Raw genomic sequence first — 22749 nt, forward strand, 5'->3', positions numbered from 1 at the left:
CTCTTTATAACATTCTGGAGTATATGCAAATTGCCATTAGAAAAACTGAAGCAGTAGACTTTTTAAAAATTAATATTTGTATCATTCTCAAAACTTTTGGCCATGACTGTATGTGCGTGAGGTTTCTACTGAACCAGCCTGAATCAGTAGTGGTGGTGGCGGCGTACATTTGAGGGTATGTGGACTATGTTGCCTTGCGATTTATATTCAAATTGCAGCCTGAGAGAAGGGTGAGTTCATGATTGAGTGAGTGGAGTGAGTTAACCTTTGACAGCCAAACCAGTGTTACATGCTAGGAAGGCACATCTGTGACACAGACTTTCAACTTTATTTTAACCCCTTCCCGCCGATGGCACTTTTTGACTTCCTGACCAAGCTCGATTTTTCAAAACTGACATGTGTCACTTTATGTGGCAATAACTTTGGAATGCTTTAATTTACCAAAGTGATTTTAAGATTGTTTTTTCGTAACACATTGTACTTCATGTTGCTAGTAAATTTTGGTTGATATGTTTTGTGTTTAATTATGAAAAAATACGAAATTTGGTGAAAATTTTGAAAAATATGCATTTTATAAAGTTTGAAATGATGTGCATTGCATACAGATAGTCAGACCGCCAAAATTATATCATAAATCTCATGTCCCAGATCTCTGCTTTATGTCGGCATCAAACTTTAGTCGCCCTTTTAATTTTTACGGACATTATAAGGTTTACAAGTGAAACAACAATATTCAAAATTTTCAAGAAATTTCCAAAACCCATTTTTTAACTAATCCAGTTATGAAGTGGTTTTGAAAGACCCTTGTATTAAAGCCCCCCATAAATCACCCCATTTTCAAAACTGCACCCCTTAAATATGCCAAAACAACATATGCCTAGTAATTTAACCCTATAAGTGCTTAACAGGAATTAATACAAAATGGAGGTGAAATTTTCAAATTTGATTTTATTTTACTAATATTTTCGTTTAGCCCTAGAATTTGCACATTCACAAGGGGTTAAAGGAGAAAACGCATCCCACAATTTGTTAGGCAAGTTCTCCGGACTACCATAGTACCCAACTTGTGAGTGTAAACTAATATATGGACGCACCGCGAGACGCAGAAGGGAAGGCGCGCCAAGGAGCTTTTAGAGGGCAGATCTGGCTGTGAGCAGTTTCAGGAACCATGTCGCATTTACAAAGCCCTTGAGGTGTCAAAACAGGGGAAACCTCTAGAAAGTGACCCCATTTTTAAAACCGCACCTCTCAAAGTGATGTAGTAGCATTAGTAACCCAGAAGTGAATGTGTAAGCTGTGCGGAGTAAATTGGGTACACCAAATCCTATTCTATTTTCCCACTAGCTCCTATGACACTGACGGGGAAGAGGGGCATTCTGGGGGATCAGCGCTGGTGTATTATCTCTCATAAGCTCTAAATATGGGGTGTCCCCTGAAAACGCTCGCACAGCTTATACATTTCCTTCTAGTCACAGCCACTTATGTCCTAATGATTTGGCGACCTTTAGGGTTTTTGTCTTCATATTGTACAAGCTAGATTTTTATTTTTATCTTCTGGCAATGTGGCCATATGAGGGCTTGGTGTTTGCGGTATTAGATGTGCTTCTCAATGCCACCATTTTGGGGCCTGTCACTTATTGACTACATTTTATTAACTCTTTCTGGGTGGGATGTAAAAGGAAACATCAATTCTGCCATTGCTTTTTAGCATTTATTTTTTTTCCCGTGCAGCGTACAGCATAAGTAACATGTTACCTTTATTCTGCGGGTCGGTACGGTTGCGGCGATACCTCATTTATATGATTTTTTAATGCGTTGCTATTTATGCAGAATAAAATTCAATTTAGGGAAAAAAATCAATTATTTTTGCATCGCCATCTTCTGAAAGGCATAACGTTTTTATTTTTCGCTAGACAGAGCTGGTTGAGGGCTTATTTTTTGCGGGAAGACCTCTGCTTTTTATTGGTACCATTTTGGTTTTCATCTGACCATTTGATTACTTTTTATTGAACATTTTGTAAGGGAAAGGTGGTGAATAATCATTATTTTGTGTGGTTTTCTATGGGGGGTTTTTACGCCGTTCGCCGTTCGGGTTAAATAATGTTTTAATTTTATTGTTCAGGTTATTACGGACGCGGCGATACCAAATATGTAATGTTTTTTTCTTTTTTTCTTTATTTTACATAATAAAGCATTTTATATGGGGAAAAAGGGATTTTTGGGGCTTTATTTATTTCTAATTTATTTTAAACTTATTTAAACTTTTTTATTTTTATTTTTTTCTAACTTTTTTTTTCTGTCCCCATGGGGGATTGAAGCAGTGATCGGCTGATCACTGCTTCAATAGAGATACGCTGCAATACACGTGTTACACGTGTATTGCATTGTATAGGAGGCTGTCAGCCTGTGTAGACGCACAGGCTGACAGCTTCATTTACGGCAGGATCAGCCAGGTGCGAGGACGGGGTAAGTGATGGGGCAGACCCGGGCAGACCCCCTACGAGCACCGGCACCCCCCGAAACCGGCGCGGGGGGTGCCGATCGCCAACCTAACAAAGTGAAACCCCGGAGATGTGGCGGTCATGTTGACCGCCGGCATATCAGGGGTTAACACCCGCGATCGGACCCGGTTCCGACCGCGGGTGTTACAGGGCATAGTCAGCCGTGTATTACGGCTGACACCCGCTGCGCATGGTGCGCACACAGGTTCTGTGTGCGCACCATGCATCCGCAGTAATAGTACGGCGGTTTGCGGGAAGCCCTTCCCGGCAGCGCCGTACTATTACGGCGCATGTCGGGAAGGGGTTAATGGTTTTCACATCCTAATTGGAGAAAAGGTTTAGGAATTACAGCTCAATCAGATATATAGCTTCCCCTTTTTCAAGAGACCAAATTTAATTGAACAATTATCTTAAAATCTATTTAAAGTGGCTCTATCAGCAAAATGTTGCTTATTTTAAACCTCCCGTCCCGTTTTAAAATAAAACTATAAAAACATATAGGTAAATCATACCTGAACGTGCACTGACGTCATCTTCTGGCAAGCCTACCTCTTCTTTCTACTTCTTTCAGCGACGCCCTCTAGTCCTGGCTCTTCCCCGGCTTCGTCTTCATCTTCTTCCAGCGGTTCAAATCCGATTGGTTGAAATGCGACGCGTGCGCAGTAGCGCTCCCTCCGGAGCTACTGCGTACACTACACTCCGGCGGCACTGCCTTTGAGAAAAATGGCGCCGGAGTGTGTGCAGTAGCTCCGGAGGGAGTGCTACTGCACACTCGCCTGAGTTCAACCAATCATATTTGAACCGCTGGAAGAAGATAAAGATGAAGCTGGGAAGAGCCAGGACCGGAGGGCGTCGCCGAAAGAAGAGGTAGGCATGACAGAAGATGACGTCATATCATGCACAACCGCTCCCCGTGCATGTAAAGGTATGATATATGTTTTTATAGTTTAATTCTAAAATGGGACGGGGTTTAAAATAAGATTAGCGGTGGCTATTCACACATATGTGGGGCTCATACCGCAAAAGTTTGCTGATAGAGCCCCTTTAATGGTTGCATGGGCTGTTCCCATTTTAATACATCAATTAAGCATGTAAAAAGGACTACAGTTCATTCTAGGTGGGGCATTTGCATTTGGAACCCACAACATGCAGTCAAAGGAGCTCTCAATAAAATGGACTAACATTAGGCTGAAAAAAAAAAGAAGAAATCCACCAATCCATCAGAACAATATCAGAAATGTTAGGAGGTGCTAAATAAACAGTTTGGTATGTTCTGTTAAAAAAAAAAAAAGGAGCACATTGTTGAGCTCGGGAATTCAAAAAGTCCTGGACATCCATGGAAGACAATAGTGGTGGTTGTGGCAGAATGCTTTCCATCCACCCAAATGAACAATACTCTCCAGGAAGTAGGCTTATCAGTATCAAAATTTACCATAAAGTGAAGACTTCATGAGAGCAAATACAGAGGGTTCAACACAAGGTGAAAACCATTAATCAGTCTCAAAACTAGAAAATCCAAATTATATTTTGCCAAAAAAACATCTAAAGAAGCCAGCCCAGTTCTGGAACAGCATTCTTTGGGCAGATATAACAGGTGTACCAGAATGATGTGAAGGAAAAAAGTATGAACAGAGCTTGGAACAGGTCATGTTCTAAAGAATACCACATCCTCTCTAAAACATGGTGAAGGCAGTGTAATAGTATGAGCAAGCATGGCTTCCAATGGTACTGGGTGACTAGTGTATATTGAGGATGTGACAAAAGCAGCTGGATGAAGTGCATAGAGATATAGTTTTTGCTCAGATTCAACCAAATGCAAGAAGGTTGATTGGATGGCGCTTCATTGTACAGACGGACAATGACCCAATACATACTGCAAAATCAATTCAGGAGGTTTTTTTTAAGGCAAATAATTGGAATATGCTGGATTATTATTCGGTTGCCAAATCATAAATCGATTGAGCATGCCTTTCACATGCTTAAGTCAGAACTTAAGGCAGAAAAACCCAAAAACAAGCAACTACTGAAGACAACTGATGTAAAGGCCTGGCAAAGCATTACAAAGGATGAAACCCAAGGTTAGGATTTTCCACAAAGTATTAAAAATAAACATTTTATTTATGGTAATGTTAATTTGTCCAATTACTTTTGCGCTACGGAAATGAGGAAGCTTTGAAGAAAATAGTTACAATTCCTAAACATTTCAGAGGAAATTTTTGCGCATGCCCTTGCATTAAACCTGAAAGTTTACACCTCAATTGCGTCTTAGTTGTTTCATTTCAATTCCAATATGGTGGCATGCACCACACTCTCCAAATATATCTGAAATAGATGAAGACTGCCCCAGCAAGAGGAACACAGACTGCCACCTGGATAGTACCATCTACAAACTCAGTTTTAACTCCAGTGGAAAGCTTCTAAATCCTGTACCTCAAGTATCTGGAAGCATTTTGGTTTCATCCAATTCTTCCTCAGTTAGTACTGTGAGTTTATACATTTTGCACCTTCAGTCACAGGCACTCCAACCACCCTCAAGCCTAAATAGTCTTACTACTATTAGGACATGGGGAACCACTACTACCACAGACACCTTGCAGGCCCCCAGCACTGGTAGAGATCCCTGCATCCTGGCCTTCCTCTTAACAGACTTCTGCATATTTCACAGTTAATTACAATAAAACAGAAAATGTAGCTAAAAATCTGCAGTTGGTTGTAGATATGCCCTAATATAGAAGAGTTAGTACTATATGTAGTAAGCAGTAAATTTGTCATACATTGTGTACTAAACAAAATGTCTTAGGCCCCATTCACATGCGGCAAGAGGGGTTGGATTTTGGCGCGAAATCCACGTCATAATCCGCCCCCTCACAATGGTGGTCTATGTAAACTGCTAGCATTCTTTTATCCGCTAGTGGCATGTTGCCGCTAGCAGAAAAAAGAAACGAGCTGCCCTTTCTTCAAGCGGATTCAGCCGCGGTGTCTGCCTCGCGACAGCACCCTCCGGACTACGCCAATTCATTTGGGCCTAATCCGGAGTGGAAAGCCGCAACGGGATGCTATGAACTGCATCGGCATCCCGTCACGGCAGCCACGGCGGAATATGCGCACGCATATTTGCCTGTGAACTAAGCCTTAGCCTTCAGTGCGTGTTTTGATTTTCAAATCTGTTGTTGCTAGTTTATTGTTAAGTCCTGTATTTTAATGAAGTTCTGGTGCAAATTGTATGTTGATACATCTTACAGAATGCTGCTACTGTCAGAAAACAGACAGTCTTTAAATATGTATGTTTCTTAAAAAAAAATTTCTTTTATTTTTTTCTTTTCTGGGTTTTCTTAAGGCGGAGCCCTAGATTACGCCATATCATTAGGAAACCACAGCATTCATCTGCTGACAATCTAGCCAATGAAATGACCTATGTGACAGAGACAGAAGATGTGTTCTATACATATAAAGGTTCCCCAACTTCAAAAGACAGTGATTCTGAATTCTTTCAGAACCAAAGCCCGCAAAGGTATGTGAAGCTCCAATTTTTTGCTCTTACTTTTCTGCTAGACTTTACCATTTTTTGAAGCCTTTTCATGTACGGCTCAGACAAGAATATTGTACAGGAGATTTAATAAGTAAAATTCAGTAGAATTCCTGCATATTTTCAACAGGAAACACGTTGTGCCACATTTATGAATGGTCTTAGACACTGTATTTTATTAGAAATGAGCGAACACTGTTCGATTCAGCCGTTCCGAACAGCACGCACCCATAGAAATGACTGGAAGCACCTGGCACGTACACTTTGCCGGTGGCCGGTCGCCGTGCCAGGTGCTTCCATTCATTTCTATGGGAACGTGCTGTTTGGAACGGCTGAATCGAACAGTGTTCGCTCATCTCTATATTTTATATCAGCCTTGATACTATAATTCTAATGCCTTCATTGAGGTAACAAATGTGATTATGCATTGCTGAAATAATAGAGTCAATTCCTAAAACTGCCTTTTTCACATTGATCTGTTACAAAAAGAGGTGGCACACTCGTTTTGCACTTTGGTGTTGAGCTTGTTTAAGACACTGGAAGGAGCTATGGCACTGAACAGTGTATTCATAAATTAATAAAAAGTAATATGCTAAAATAAGGGCTTATTTTAAATTCATAAGAAACAGGGAATTTGACTATTGGTCCGTGGTATTGCAGTGCTAACACAAATTTCTCCAGTTTTAGCCTAGACTTTAGTCCACTTCAAAATGAATATATTTATATTTTTGTTTTATAACTTTAATTAAGTTCCTCCTTCTGCCCTGATCAAATTTTTACAGAAGACATGTATGGAGAAGGGAGGGGGGAGGAAGAGAAGAGCTCCTCATAGCAGAGACATATTTACGCTATAGAAAGTTTTCTTTCACAACACAGCTAGATTATCAGAAATTAATTCTATAGATAGCCTCATATCTCTGTTTCTTTTCCTCCCCCTTCCCCTCTTCATAGACTTCATTGTAAACTTATCTGCTTGTGATCAGAGATCAAAATCAATCACACCCCCTTTCCTCCTCTCATGCCTGACACCATCCATCTGACAGGAGAAAGTCAAAATAGGACATGAGGCACCAAAACATATTGTTCAGGATGGTGGGAGCTACATTAACAATCCAACTGTGCTCGAATGAGTGGAACAGTTCATCTTAAATAATGAAAAGAGCTGGACTTGGCTGAGATAATGAAATATAATCTATAAAGTCATAGATTCTTTTCTGCAGTGAAGTTTATTGAGAAAATTGTTCCCTTCACCTGCACCTTCCACAATGCAGAGCCATGTAAATGGAAATGAGATTTGCTTAATTTCCATTCACTATGCCACTAGGTTAGATCGTAGTAGCTAATCCCACATGTGGCTTCTTGCTCCTCTGTCAAGAACTACAAGTTCATTTATGGGCCCATAGAAACATATGGACACTTTATACAGGAGTTATTTGGTATAAATTAGTTGTGCACTTGTAAATGAATGGTAAACTGTAGAAATCAATGTTAAAGGGGCTTCTCATGGGTTAGACTTGTTGTCCTGTCAGCCTACACTTGTTGTTTTTAATGACAAGTTGTCAGGTGGCTTTGTCCATGTGATGAATAGGTCAGGCCAGAGATTGTGCATTACATTTAGAGATGACAGAGGTACTCTGATCAAGCACCTTTTTAGCCCTCATCAGGGCACGGCAGCTAAGTACACATTAGCCATCAATCACTGTGAAGAGAGAAGAATGAAGGTAGCCTGGAACAGAGACTGACATCACCAGCCCAACCTATGCTGCTAGTAGTGATGGTCTGAAACCTATGCTACAAGCTGTAACCACTGATGATTCATAATCTGCAGTATCTGACAAATGGAGAAAGATAGATAAAGCAATGTATTGGGTAAAACTTAAGTTAGTTTAGTTAGCTACTTAGCTCTACAATTTTAAATATGATTCTCAACATGGAAATACCTCTTTAAAGGGGCTCTATCATGGGGAAAAGTCATTTTTAACTGAGCACATACTTTAGAAAGGCTATTCCACACATACCTTTTGTATGTAAATCACCTCAGTAGTTTTTGAATGAGCCCATTTTTATTCATGTGCTAATTAGCTTCCACCGTGCACCCCAGAAGCCTCATTGTGTGCTCTCTGCTGTTCTCTCCTATGTGTATGTACAGCACAGGCTGCTGAATAGCAGAGAGGGTGCACAATGAGAACCTCCTGTGCTGGCTGGAAGCCAATTAGCATCTGAATAAAAACGGTCCCATTCCAAAACTACTGAGGCGATTATCATACAAAAGGTATGCGTGGAATAGCCTTTCTAAAGGCTATGCAATTATTTGCTTAGTTTTGCTTTTCCCAATGATAGAGCTGCTTTAAATATATCCACTTATCACACAAGAGACTAAACAGGAGACTGCAGTCACCAATCCTCTGCATTTTGTTGTGCTCTGATGCATAATGTGATGGGACATTGACGAGCAAAATATAAAGAAGGGTTTTAAACCTCATGCATACAAACGAGAGTGCATCTGATGTGAGGCCGAGTTTGTAGCGCTTTGCACTTGGCTGACACTTCTCAGAATGACATCCAAGTGTCATCCAAGTACATTCTGTTATGCATTCATGTCTATGGAGGCTTCAGATCCATTCCATTCTGATGACATGGAGCAGGATAAGACATACTCTATAATTATCCGTTTCATCAGAACGGAATGAACCTGAAGCCCCATAGACATGAATGTATAATGGAATGCACGAGGATGATCCTTGGATATTATTCTTAGTGTCAGCCTAGTGCATTTTGCTGCAAACTCTGTCCCGCATTGGATGCACACTCGGTTGTATACATGTGGTATTAAAAAGAGAATTGGTGAGTGCTGTCTCCTGTTTTCTCTCTTCTGTGATACGTGAATTGCTTTGGACTTTGCAATGTTTCTCTATGGAGGCAGAGCACCACCGCGACTTTTAGTGTATATATCTGATATCTAGATCAGTGTTTCCCAACCTTTTTCACAGCACAGTTTTTGAAATTACAGTACAAACCTCACCAAAAACCACATCCTGCATGCATTTTTCCATTTTGATACAATTATTCACGATTCCAGCGTGTTCACACAGGTGCAATCAAATAATGGGGTACTCAACAAGGTTTCTGGGAGTCACAAATGTGGCAATATGAGTATACTTGCCTTATTTAGCCCTACAGCACTTGCCCTGTACCCTATTATAGCTCCCGTCATGACAAGGGCAGTCCCAAGGCTCACCCAGACAGAATAGATGGCCCTACAACGCCCAGCCCATGCTTTTCTGATTTAACTTTAAATAAATCTATGATGACCTAGCACCACTAGCCTATATGAATACCAGTAATAACATAACAAGGCCACATGTAATATTACTATAACTAAAATCCTACAGACATATAGTACATACGTACAAGATAAATGATATGTAGATGCATGTATTGTAATGACGGTATTCTTAGACTGCCAACATGGTGCACAGATTTATAAGCATAGAAAAAGAATGGGCAGATATGCTGTAAAAAGTTTAAGTATATAACAACAATATTAATGAGTTTGGGGTGCTTTGGACTATATGAAGGGGGAGGAACTGCTGATAGAAATTTAATAAAATAAATGTATAGATATAAATATAATAAACACCCCAACAAAACTGACTAAAAGTACCCCCAAAATAACCCAAACGCCTAACAAAGATTCAAAGGTTTTACATAAGTGAGAGAGTGGAATAGGCTGCCACGGGAGGTGGTGGGCGCTCCATCAATGGAAATCTTCAAGCGGAATCTGGATAAACATATAGCTGGGATGATTTAGGAAAACCAGGGGGTTGGACCCGATGGCCCTTGAGGTCCCTTCCAACTCTACCATAAGAAAGAAAGAAAGTAAAAGACCCAAAATTAAGCTGGTTATTCAAGCCCTAAGGGTGCATTCACACGGAGTAACGTGCCGCGTGATGTGGCACGTATACGGCCTGTGAGACTTTGCGGCTGCAAAATCACGCAGCGTATACGATCCAGACTCCCATTGAAATCAATGGGAGCTTTTACGGCACGCAAAGTCTCACACGCCATATACGTGCCACATCACGCGGCACGTTACTCCGTGTGAATGCACCCTTAGGGTGTATGGTGTTCTACTTATTAATCCAAGTTGTTTCACGTTGAAGAATGTTGTTTCACTGTAGGGCTAAACAGTGCAAATATTGCCACATTGGTGACTCCCATCCGCAGCAGTTGGGGATGGTCTTCTTCCAGGATCTGGTAGGCTACACTTTGGGGGGATATTGTTTGTACTTTTATTGCCACCATTCTTTTTCATGAGGAGTCTCCCTGGGTCCTGGCACTCCCCGCCATTATCACGTTTATGCGTGCTCTAGCTGCTAGCTAAAATGTCTTTGCGGACAGGTTGCATCTATAAATTCATTCTGTTACATAGTTGATGAGGTTGGATAAAGACATTAGTCCATCAAGTCCAACCTATAACCCTACAATCCCTACAGTGTTGATCCAGGGGAAGGCAAAAAACCCCATGAGGCTCACGCCAATTGCCCTATTTCAGGGGAAAAAATTCCTTCCCGACTCCAAATCTGGTAGTCAGTATAAAAACCCTGGATCAACGTGTCCTTAAAATCTAGAGTCCATAACCTGTTATATTTTTCTCTTCAAGAAAGGCATCCAGGCCCTCTTTGAACTTGTTTAATGAATCCACCATCACCACTTCCTGGGGCAGAGAGTTCCAGAGCCTCGCTGTTCTTACTGTGAGGAATCCCCTTCTATGTTTCTGGTGAAACCTTCTCTCCTCCAGACGTAGAGGATGTCCTCTTGTCACTGTCACTGGCTTAGGAGTAAAAATATACTTAGAAAGTTCTTTGTATTGTCCCTTCATGTATTTGTACATTGTTATTAGATCTCCCCGTAGACGTCTTTTCTCTAAACTGAATAACCCCAAGTTTGTTAATTTATCGTTGTACTCCAGTCCACCAATTCCCCTAATCATTTTGGTTGCCCGTCTTTGCACTTTTTCAAGGTCACTTATGTCTTTCTTTTATATCGGGGCCCAAAATTGCGCACAATATTCTAAGTGTGGCCGTACCAGTGATTTGTATAGAGGCATAACTATGTTCTTGTCATGAGAATCTATACCTCTTTTGATGCATCCCATAATTTTATTTGCCTTGGCAGCAGCTCCACTCAGCCCGCTCTGGAGTCCCCTGTCCCTTCTCCCCCTCACCAGTTTTGGCCAGATTTTATCAGTCTATGGCGGTATCTGGAGCGGCTGACCACCCAGATTGGGGGATGCCTCTGTCTGTACAGTTAGCAGCTGTGGTTAAGGCCCTAAGAGGGTTTTTCCCGTTTCAGTCCTAGGGGCTGCTCTTGCAAGTAGGTTAGGAAATCCTCTTTTAGGTCAACACAGAGGATCTGCACACGGCTCCTCCAGGACAGGTGGATCTAGGTCTCCTCCTGCTTACTCTGTTTATTCTGGGGACGCCTCTGACTCTGAATTGGAGTTCCAGTCAGGCACATTGGTAGCAGCTGCTACATAGGAGCATGTCTGTGCAGTGTGTGATACTCTTCATATAATGGAGGACTCTAGGGCTGTTGCTCTGTTGTTTTCTGGGGATGCCCCTGACTCCGAACGGAGTTCCAGCTAGGCACATTGGTAGCATCTGCTGCGCAGGAGCTTGTTCAAGCAATTTGTGATACTTTTCAGATACAGAGGGCTGTTGCTTAGAAGGATATCTCCTTCCACATAGCCGCCGTATGCCCAGCCTTGGGGCGTTTTGACCATATTCGGCAGGATCAGTGGATTCATCTGGTCCAGACCCTGTTTGTTTCCAGGAGGTCAGATGTCCTGTTCCTTCCAGGAGTTATGCATTTCTAGGTCGACCAAGTCTTTGCAGTGGTTCAGCCATTGCCAGGTTTTCTAGAGCTACCTATTTTACCTCTAGTAACTCTGCCTCTCTTAGTAATTTCTCTGTTAGAAGGCTGGACTCTTTGGTTGGTCGGCCTTTTTGTTTGCGGCTGGTTCTGTGCATTTCTTTTTTTTTTCCTGATAAATCAGCTTTGCAAGACTACCAGCTTCCCTTTCTTTGCTGTGTCTTGGAATAATAGTATCACCTGGGGCAAACAGCTGAAGGTTGGTCTTGCTGATGTGTCAGCTCTGCAGAACTAGCAGCTTCTGGTAAAGCAGATTCTATTCGCTTCTAATGTCTATGTGATGCTTCCCTTGAAGTGGCCCGCTGGTCTGCCAAAACTGCTGCTGATGTTGTGACTATATGTCACACAGTTGTTCCATTCCTGCTTCCCGTTCCTGCTTCTAAGATGATTGGGGTTACCCCCCCCCCTTTTTTTCTCATGTGAGCAGTGGTGTCCCTTTGGGAAAGGCTTGGAGTAGCGACTGGGGTTTGGAATTCCCTGCTTTCTCAGAGACGTTCAGAGTGTTAGCTCTTCTTCCCTCTTCAGGGGACAATCTCCTCGGGATTCATCCTCCAAGAAGCCCTCCAGCAAGACTAGACCTGCTGGACATCCCTGCTCTAGCCTCTCTGGTCTGGTGCTGTCTTCCCCTGCCCAGGGGTCCTTAGGTGGGGGATTATCGGCTCGCCTTCTGGGAATTTTGACTTGCCTGGCTTCGGGAGGTAATCTCGATCGGCTATTCCATAGAATTTTCTAGGAGGAAGGTTTTTTTCCGTCTTATCCCGCTCAGCGGCCTCTCTTCTCGAGGCAGTCTCCATGCTTTAGCAGAGGGAGTGATTGTGCCCATGCCTGCTTCTCAATGTTTCTAGGGGTTCTATGCCAGTCTGTTTACTTTTCCAAAGAAAGGACAGTTCTCTCTGTTCCATTCTGGGCCTGAAGTCTCTCAACAGGTTTTGTTCAAGTTCTAATCTTTCGCATGGAGTCTCTGCTATTTGTGGTTGCCTTTATGGAACTAGGTGAATTCCTTTTGTCCATCATTATCCGGGACGCTTACTCCACATTCCTCTTGTACAATGTGCTGGCCCTTCAGCGGTTTTCTGTTTTTTTGCGGTAGGGTCACGGCTTCCAATTGTCGTGCTCCACTTGGGCCCATTGTGTTGGCCTTCCCCCCCCGGGTTTTCGTTAAGGTGCTGGCCTTTCTCATGGCTATTCTCCGACTGGAGGTGTGGCTGTTGTTCCGTACCTGGAAGATCTTCTGGTTAAGGCTCCCTCCAGGATGGACAAATCTCTCCAAGTTACAGATCACTCTGGATTTTCTTCATAGTTGGCCAGGTGCAGGGACCCTCGGGCGTTGTGTCCAACGCTCTTGTAATTCCCTGGTTGGAGGGGTTTCAGTTCTGTATCTGTTCCTCCCTCTTCCCTTCTTTTCTCAGGTTTTTCAAGGAACTCAGGGTCGAGGGGGTTCCTGCCATCCTGGTAGCTCCAGACTGGCCTCGTCTGTCTAGTACACAGACCTCAGGGTTCTGTTGGCAGACACCCTGGCTTGCTCCTCTGCGGGCGGATCTGCTCTCTCAAGAACCTATTCCACTCCACCTTACGTTAGCTACGTTTAATGACGTGGCTGTTGAGGCCAGGTTTTTTCTGAGCCTGTTTTTTAGTCTATGATCAAGGCCAAGGAGCCTCAGTCAGCTAAATTTTTCATTGCACTTGGTAGTCTTATGTCCGCTGGTGCAGAACTGTAGATTGTTTTCTTTTTCCTTTTCTTTGCCCAGGATCCTGGCGTCCTTCAGTCTAGGTTGGATCAGCGTCTTGGCCTCTCCCTGAAAGGTCTGATATCTGCGCTTCTTTTCTTTTCCAGTAGGCCATGGTTTTCCTTGCTCAAGCAAAGACTTTTTTCCAGGGTATGGCTCATTGTGTCCCTCCTTCCCGCTTCCAGTTGATCCTTGATAACTTTACCTCATTTTTGAGGTACTTCAGGCTCCTCCCCTGATCTTCTAGAGCAATGCTTGCTCCGTTTTCTTCTTGGAAGATGGTTTTTTACTTATTGCCTTCACTTCTATTTGTAGGGTTCGGAGCTGGTGGCTTGCGCACCAGTCTTCCTTCTTGGTTCTTCACAGGACAGGGTGGTTCTTTGTCCTCCACCATCTTTTCTTCTAAGGTGGCGTCCTCTATGGTCATCAATGAAGACATTGTTTTGCCGTCTTTTTATCCGGAGCCTAAGGATCCTTGTGAGCGCCATCCATTGCCTGGATGTTTTTCCGGGCGGTCATTTTTTTCTAGCCCTCACGATACCTTTTTCAGCGCTGTGATGCTCTTTTTTTGATCTTCCAGAGAGCTCTAGGAAGGGCTTGCTGCTTCCAGGGTGTCCATCTCTGATGGATTCGGTCTGTCATTAGGAAGCCTTATGGCTAAAAGGTAGTGATTTGCCCTTCCGTGGTATTGTGAGTCGCTACTCACGCTACCAGGGCTGTCGGTGCCTCCAGGGCTGTTAGGCATCAGGCTTCTGTTTTACCGGTCTACAGGGCTGTTTCCTGGGTTTCGGTACACATTTTCTCTAAATTTTACCAGATCTTTTCTGTGTCTTCTGCCAATACCAGTTAGTCGGAGGGTTCTGCAAGCGGCAGTGCGACGATTGTTCGCAGGACTGTCTGTTTTTTTCCTCCCTCTGGGACTTCTTTTGGACGTCCCAAGGTGCTGTGCCCCCAATGAAATATTGCAAGAAAAAGGGATTTTTGTGTACTCTCCTGTAAAATCCTTTTCTCGTTGTTTCACTGGGGGACACAGGTCCCACCCGTTGTTATTTTGTGTACGAGGTTTTATTTCTTCACAATTTAGGTTTGTTCGTGGTTGTTGGTTCCATATTCGTTTTTTCCTGTTTTTGGACTCTCTCCTACTGCTGTGGTACAAAACTGCCTGAGTGCACTGTCAGTGAGAGGGTATAGCCTGTGTGGGCGGAGCCAACTGCCTTCATTTCCCTAGTGTCCGCCTCCTAGTGACCAGGTCTATACCCAAGGTGCTGTGTCCCCCAGTGAAACAACAAGAAAAGGATTTTACAGGTGAGTACACAAAAATCCCTTTTTCTGGACACTAACACACGAGGATTGCCTTACTATGTGCAAGTACAGAGATAGAGTGTGTACTGTTCTTTTATGAAATTTGTCAGCTTAAAGTTCCATTGACTGATCCTGTCTTTAAACTATGTATGCCATTTCAGATGCAGTGCAAAAATATTAATAAATGATTTGTGGAGGGTGTATTTATCATTTTTCAAGTGTGTTTGAGACACCTATCTTCTCATATATTATTTAGCCTACTTCTTCATATGAAAAATTGTTAGGCATAAAACACATTTCACAGTGTCACCATTTGTCTCATTTCTGTGTAGGTTATCTGAACAAGAGTCTCCAAAGTAAGTGTTTAAGTTCATCTTTTCTTATATAAATACCTACAGCTAGAAAGTTGGCCTAATCAAAACAATGTATACCAAATCCACCATATACAAATTAACATAAGCACTAGAGATAAGCAAACCTCTCAAGATTTGTTTCATTTTGTTGGCTCAGTTCACAGATTTGTTATGGGTCAAACAAGTTTGTTACAAACCACACCTTAGATAAGCCTGAAATATAGTATCTAACACTGTCAGGGTTCCTGTGGATCCAATTTCTAGCTCTTTAAGGCAAACAGAGTTGAGGTTATGTCAAAGTGAAATGTATGTCTAGGGAAAAATGGATGGTAAACAGAGGATATAAACTATGCCATATTAACTATTAACCATACAGCACACTGTCACTCACGTTTATGTACGTTAACATTTAAAACTCTCATCCTTTTGGAGGAAAAGGTGCTTACCCATGTTTTTTATACACATATGGTAATCATGTTGGAAAAAAACAATATGCAGAATAATTAGCCCATTTTCATGATTTGTATGTGCCATAGGCCTGTTGTCATTTTTGATAAATTTAGATAGATAAATTTGTGATTGTGAGCCTAGTTGAAAAGTGATGAAGAATTGGCTTTTCAAAAATAAAAAGCTAAACGATTCCTTTATGGGAGCAGATGTAAAGTCAAAATGGTTTTGTTTTTTTTTATGTCAACACTGGGGAACCAACAGTGTGGTATAATGGAATGTGATGAACCAGGCCAAAAACATATCTGACTGAGTAGTGGCTTTGGTGGTAGTTGTGGCAATATGAGTGGTAGTGCAGAATGGAATAATATGACCAGGCCACAGGATACATCTGGCTGAGTGGTGTAAGTGGTGGTAGCTGTTTAGGAGTAGCAGGCAGCATCAGCAGTATAGTAAATGGAACATGCTGGTTTAGCTGGTGTGTGTCAGTTGCCTGTCTCCAATTGGCGCTGCAAGCTGAAAAATTTCTGGTTCGTCATGCTAACCTCAGCAGGTAACAGGCCCTATTCTTACCGATCCACATTCCTGCTCACTGCCACGTTGACTTTCCCACATCCCATATCACATTGCTGGGACCCACTGGAGGGAAGAGAGGGAAACATAAGCAGCTGTGAGAAGGAGCATAGAACATTATATTGTGTGGAGGGTCTGCTATATGACATTATATTGTGTGCGGGGACCACTATGTGACTATATGCTGTGTGCCGGAGCGGCTCTGATACATTATGCTGTGTGCAGAGCTGCTATGGGATATTATACTGTCTGCAAGGGCCACGATGGGACATTATACTGTGTGGAGGGACCACTATGGGATATTATTCTGTGTGCAGGTGCCACTATGGAACATTATAGTGTGTGCAGGGTCCTTTATGGAACATTATACTGTGAGTAGGGGCCACTATTGGGGCATTATTGTGTGTGTAAAAGTGGCATTATACTGTATAGGGGCCAGGGAAGGGAGCCCCATGCCGTCGGGGTGGGGCCCAAATCAAAAGTTTGCTAAGTGGCCCAGTCTTTGCTAGTTATTCCCCTGCCTCTATAACTAGAGATGAGCAAACAGTGAAATATTCGAGATTCGATATTTATTTCGAGTAGAGCCTCAATATTTGACTACTCGACTGAATATCGAATCCCATTATAGTCTATGGGAATAATTGCTTGTTTCAGGGGAAACCACTATTCGACTAAAGGAGAGTCACCAAGTCCATGAGTAGCAGGAGGAGAGTGTTTAGGAGGAGCGCTGAGCAGTTAAAGCGCACGGAATCCATTATAGTCTATGGGGTCTGTGCACTTTAACTGCACAGTGCTTGCAGTTGCGCTGATAAAAAGTAAGCTCCCTCGTAACCGCAAGCTGCCTGCTCTCCCGACTAGCAAAGAAGAACCCGCGGCAAATCAACATTGGTTCTGCAGCAAGCTCGTCCTTGCTAGTCGGGAGAGCTGGCAGCTTGCTGTTACGAGGTAGCTGACTTATTCTCATAGGAATGCATTGACCAGCATTGATTGACCAGTGTACAGCATTCGGCCAATCAACGCTGGTTCTGCCGGAAGCTCGTGTGTGAGGAGGTGGAGTCGGACCACAATGGAGACTGCTGTGGTCCGATCTTAAACTCAGCCTCCTCACAGATGAGCCTCCGGCAGAACCATCGTTGATTGGCCGAATGCTGTACACTGGCCAATCAACGCTGGTCAATGCATTCCTATGAGAAAAAGTCAGCTCCCTCGTAACAGCAAGCTGCCAGCTCTTCCGACTAGCAAAGACGAGCCTGCTGCAGAACCAGCATTGATTTGCAGAATGCTATACACTGTATAGCATTTGGCTAATCAACGCTGGTTCTGAATCAAATATTTACTGCGAATAGCTAGTAGTATTCGATCCAGTACAAATATTTCGAATACCGTAGTATTCGATCGAATACCTACTTGATCAAATACTACTCGCTCATCTCTAATTATAATGGCTTCTGTTCAGATGTGTTTGGTTTGAAAGGAACTGTAAATATTCTACTAACCGAAATAACCAGTGAGAAAAAATCGCTTTGGCTATCCTAGTTGATGTTCGGTTTCGGTTATTTTTCACTTAATCGCCCAACCCTAGTTTGTAGTATTATTTTCACATCTTTATAAAGGCTATTCATCTCTTACCTTTATCTTGAAAGTCTGCGCCACCATTTTTGAATTTTGCTTCTTTTCTTCTTTATGCTAATTGCTCTCAGAAAACACAGGGGGGGGGGGTGCCGTCTGTGCTATGAGCACAGCATTCCAGCGCTGCCTTTTTTTGTGCTCCGTCCGGCATTCTCCTCCTCTTCACATAGATGACTACCACAAAATGGCAGATGAAACAGCCCACTGCGCATGCTATTCCATCGGCTATTTTGCGGCACCACAGATGTGAAGACTGGTATTCAATACATATGCGTCTTCATAAATCACCCATTTATGCCTAACTTGTAGGGTGACAGTGTAGGGTGATAATATAAATGGAGAATCCTATCTCATATTAGTATGTTATACAGTATGGTAAATAATATGTGAATTATTTTGTGGTTTCAGTGGCTTTAATTTGTGAATATTTTTATTATAGTATGTACTTCAGTCCATGAAATGTATTCTAAATGTTCCATCTTTCTATGCTGTTGGTATTTTAGAGCTATATTAGAGCACAGTCCAAAAGAAATTCACCTGAGCAATGAATGTTCTTGTCCTAGTTCTCCCAATGGCTTGTTGTCAAATCATTCATCTTCACATCCACTTGAAGGTGTAGACAAGAATTTTTTAGAGACCTATGATGCCGTGAAAAAATTGAATTCAACAGAGGATTCCAGTCAGTACTACTATGACAAGGTACTTTTATTTTTGTAGTTACTGTAGCAGTCATTAAAGAAGTTATCCAGTTTCAGACCAATATTAAGAGGGAATGTTATTGTTTGTATATGGAAATGTTGCACAATTTTCCAATATATGTCTGTATCAATTCCTCACAGGTTTCCTACATCTCTGCTTGCTGTCAGTCATTCTGCTACCATCAGTGGATAAAAATCAGTCCATGGTCATGTGATAAACAATATATCAGGGGTATAGTAATAGGGTGTGCACCAGTAGCAGTCGCTACCAGTCCCTGCACATTGAGGGGGGCACAAAGGTTCCTCAGCCACGTAAATATACCATTAAACTAAATCACGCAAGGAAGGAAAGGGTTCTTTCCTAGATTTTACATTGGGGCCTAGGAGTTTCAAATATGCCTCTAGTATAGGGGAGGGCTGCTAATATACTGTGTGGGGACCAGTAAGGGTAATGTTATTTCTTGTGCATGAGAAGGGGAGCCCCAGTCAAAAGCTTTCTATAGGACCCTGTCCTTCCTGGTTACACTGATTTCCTTGAAGAAGCTGTTTTGAGAAATATTCAAATGGTGGATCTGTCTCCAGCTTTGAATTGCTTCGCTCTTACTATTTTTTCACAGGGGTGGAAATGGAAGAGGAATTTTAGGTAAAAGTCTGTGTAAACATATGCATATTTGAACAGTTTATAATCTCTACAGTAAATATATATATTTTTATATATATACAGAATGAACTTGCCGATGGAGATTTGCTGTTGGTTAGTATAACACCAGATGAAGAGGGAAAATTTGGATTCAACTTAAAGGTATATGCTGTATTATATTGATAATAATAACTATCTGTCTTTTTAATTAACATTAGCGTGTTATATGTAACATGTTCATAAAGTGTAAGAGGAATTTATATGATATTTTTTAAATTTACAGGGTGGCGTTGACCAAAAAATGCAGTTAGTGGTCTCCAGAGTTACCCCAGGATCACCTGTAAGTTTTATAACTTCCTAGTGGTCAGCACATAACCGATTTTAGAGCTATGTTGAGTTTGAATACTTGTAGCCATGGATTAATTTTGCCAGTTTTATTATGCCTAACTATGTATGTGTTTTGGGTGCTGATCTTACTATCAGTTATGTGGGGGGTTTGCTTCTCTATTCAAATGCAGATGTAGATCATATTTAGTTAATTGTCAAATGTTTAGAATTACGGGAGAGACATTTTTATTGTAAAAGAATCTATATATGGCTGGGACTAAGGACAGATTTTGTACTGTAGTTTTGTTTATGGCTACATTGGCAATTGCTAGAAAATGGGCAAAAAGAGACCCATCCATAATTAAAATGATAAAATAAAATAGATAAGATAAAATTTTATGAAATGGTAATTATGAGAAGCAGAATTAAAAAAGGAAAATTAAGAAAAACACCGGAAGGGCAGTCGATATGTATTTTATTCTTTCTTTCTCTCACTCTGTCTCTTTATCTCTCTTCTTGGCAGCCATGAGAATGGTTAGAGATGTGGATAAAAGCTACAGTGGTTAGACTAGTTAAGATGAAATGAACTTACAGGCTAAGGCTGGGGTCTATGTCAGGTGGTACTACCCTGCCCATGGTCTCTAAAATTTTACACTAAAGCAGTACAAAATGTATAATCATGTCATATCTGTGCATCTAAGAATAAACTTTACCTTCCACTTTATTTTTATTTTTGGCTATTATGTCGGATGGGGGGGTGAGCATTGTTGTAATTTACCTTATTAACCTGTCAAATTTCTTTGTAATAGAAAACAGTCTGTAAAGATCCCAATAGCAAATGCTCTCCGTAAGCATTGCCAGGAGACTGTTACACATGTACTCAATGCAGTACATAGAGCTGAAGCATTTACCAAACGAGGATAGCCATTTCAAATGACTGTATCTACTTTTTTATACCACCTAGAAAATTGGTTCTGTTATCATAAGAAATCTACATTCATATTGAATTATTAGCTGTAAAAGATTAGAGGTATCACTAGCTAAAAACTGAGCCGGGAATGTGATTTTATTTGCAGCATATTAAAGGGATTCTACCACTAAAACACTTTTTTTTCTAGTTACCACGTCGGAATAGCCTTTAAAAAGGCTATTCGTCTCTTACCTGTGGAAGTGCTCTCCGCCGCGCCGTTCGTTCAAAATACCGGTTTGTACCGGTATGCTAATGAGTTCTCTCGCAGTGATGGGGGCGTCCCCATCGCAGGAGCAGCGATGGGGGCGTCCCCATTGCAGCTCGAAAACTCACCGCAGCGCCGCCTCTCTGGTCTTCAGTGTCCTCCCCTTGCCTCTTCAGCGTACTGTCGGACGCCTGCGCAGTACGCTCTGTTCGACGAAGATTGCCGAACGTACTGCGCATGCGTGAAATTGCGGTCCCAGCCATAGTGCGGGCACCGCACATTCGCGCATGCGCAGTACGTTCGGCAATCTTCGGCGAACAGAAAGCATACTGCGCAGGCGTCCGACAGACGCTGAAGAGGCAAGGGGAGGACACCGAAGACCAGAGAGGCGGCGCTGCGGTGAGTTTTCGAGCTGCAATGGGGCATCGCTGCGAGAGAACTCATTAGCATACCGGTACAAACCGGTATTTTGAACGAACGGCGTGGCGGAGAGCACGTCCACAGGTAAGAGACGAATAGCCTTTTTAAAGGCTATTCCGACGTGGTAACTAGAAAAAAAAGTGTTTTAGTGGTAGAATCCCTTTAAAGTGTAACTCAGCTCAGATAAAGGGTTGATATAAAGAAAGTTACAGCTAGATAGGTTAACAAAGTACATTACAAAGATGCTCTCTGAACACTCCCCAACACAAAAGCGAAAAAAAGGGGGTTACATTATATTAAAGTGTATGCATCAGCAACTCAGATACAACATCCATTTAGCTAAATCCAAAATAGTAAAAATCCAACACAGAGGTCTCCAAATATATAAAACTTAACCTTTAATTGAAAAAATGTCCATAAAATACAGCAATACCAGTGCAGGAAGTGAAAAACAAATTCACAGCATGATTAGATGATAGACTGACCTACATGTTGTAATAGCGGTTGTCTACATGTTTCAGAGCGTGAGCTCCTTAATCATGGCACACTGTATTTTATGGACATTTTTTCAATTAAAGGTTAAGTTTTATATATTTGGAGACCTCTGTGCTGGATTTTTACTATTTTGGATTTAGCTTTTGTCTGCCTTGACCGGAGGGTGTTGTATCCGTGCACTATATACATTGTCTCCTATTGATTTGATCCTTATGAACTTATGAGACTTGGGCGGTGAAATATTTTTGTTTTTGTGGTACAACATCCATTTGGCTATTTTATTATAGTCACAATCCTGGTGTGGCTAACCCTGGTCTTGATCTTTATTTGTGGCTTTGTGAAAACTTTTAAAAGTGAGTGAAATGAATGCAAAATTGGAAATTTGTTGCCAATATCCATTTTTTATTTCCAAAAGTTCTGTTGTAGAGAAATTTATATACAGAAATGATACAATATATTATATATAATACAGAAATAAGTCATTGATATTACTTTGAATAAATTTAAGTTTATATGTTATCCTTACACAGGCAGATAGATGTACTCCTAAACTACTGGAAGGCGATCAGATTGTGCTCATCAATGGTCGTGATATCTCAGAGCACACACATGATCAAGTTGTTATGTTTATAAAAGCGAGCCGGGAATCCCACACAAGAGAACTTGCTCTACTGGTTAGGCGAAAAGGTAATTTTGTTTGTTTTGATGGTGGGACTTGTCAAATCAACATTATTGGTATTATAACAATATGATTAAAATATTATAAGATAAGATAATCCTTTAATAGTCCCACAGTGTCGAAATTTCAGTATGTTACAGAAGCATAGTAATGCAGATACAGGATAATAAAAAAACAGTAATATACAGTATTACAGAAGTAGACTCACATATACTGAGAAAAGAAGATATACAGTCCTATGAAAAAGTTTGGGCACCCCTATTAATCTTAATCATTTTTAGTTCTAAATATTTTGGTATTTGCAACAGCCATTTCAGTTTGAT

The 22749-nt window shown here is 41.7% G+C and overlaps 1 protein-coding gene across 2 annotated transcripts in view; it reads left to right on the plus strand.

Moving 5' to 3' along the window:
* PTPN3 (protein tyrosine phosphatase non-receptor type 3) overlaps nucleotides 1-22749 on the plus strand; it is a 247473-nt gene that overhangs the window by 170894 nt on the left and 53830 nt on the right. Inside the window, exons 14-19 of one of the 2 annotated variants that reach the window (XM_075270995.1) lie at nucleotides 5839-6012; nucleotides 15323-15346; nucleotides 18496-18691; nucleotides 19415-19492; nucleotides 19614-19670; nucleotides 22278-22434. In XM_075270995.1, coding sequence (XP_075127096.1) covers nucleotides 5839-6012; nucleotides 15323-15346; nucleotides 18496-18691; nucleotides 19415-19492; nucleotides 19614-19670; nucleotides 22278-22434 — 686 coding nt within the window. The remainder of the gene's footprint in view (nucleotides 1-5838; nucleotides 6013-15322; nucleotides 15347-18495; nucleotides 18692-19414; nucleotides 19493-19613; nucleotides 19671-22277; nucleotides 22435-22749) is intronic. The other variant, XM_075270996.1, reaches the window with a different exon arrangement.

The sequence above is a fragment of the Leptodactylus fuscus genome, chromosome 4, assembly GCF_031893055.1.
Source record: "Leptodactylus fuscus isolate aLepFus1 chromosome 4, aLepFus1.hap2, whole genome shotgun sequence".
NCBI classification, from domain to species: Eukaryota; Metazoa; Chordata; class Amphibia; order Anura; family Leptodactylidae; genus Leptodactylus; species Leptodactylus fuscus.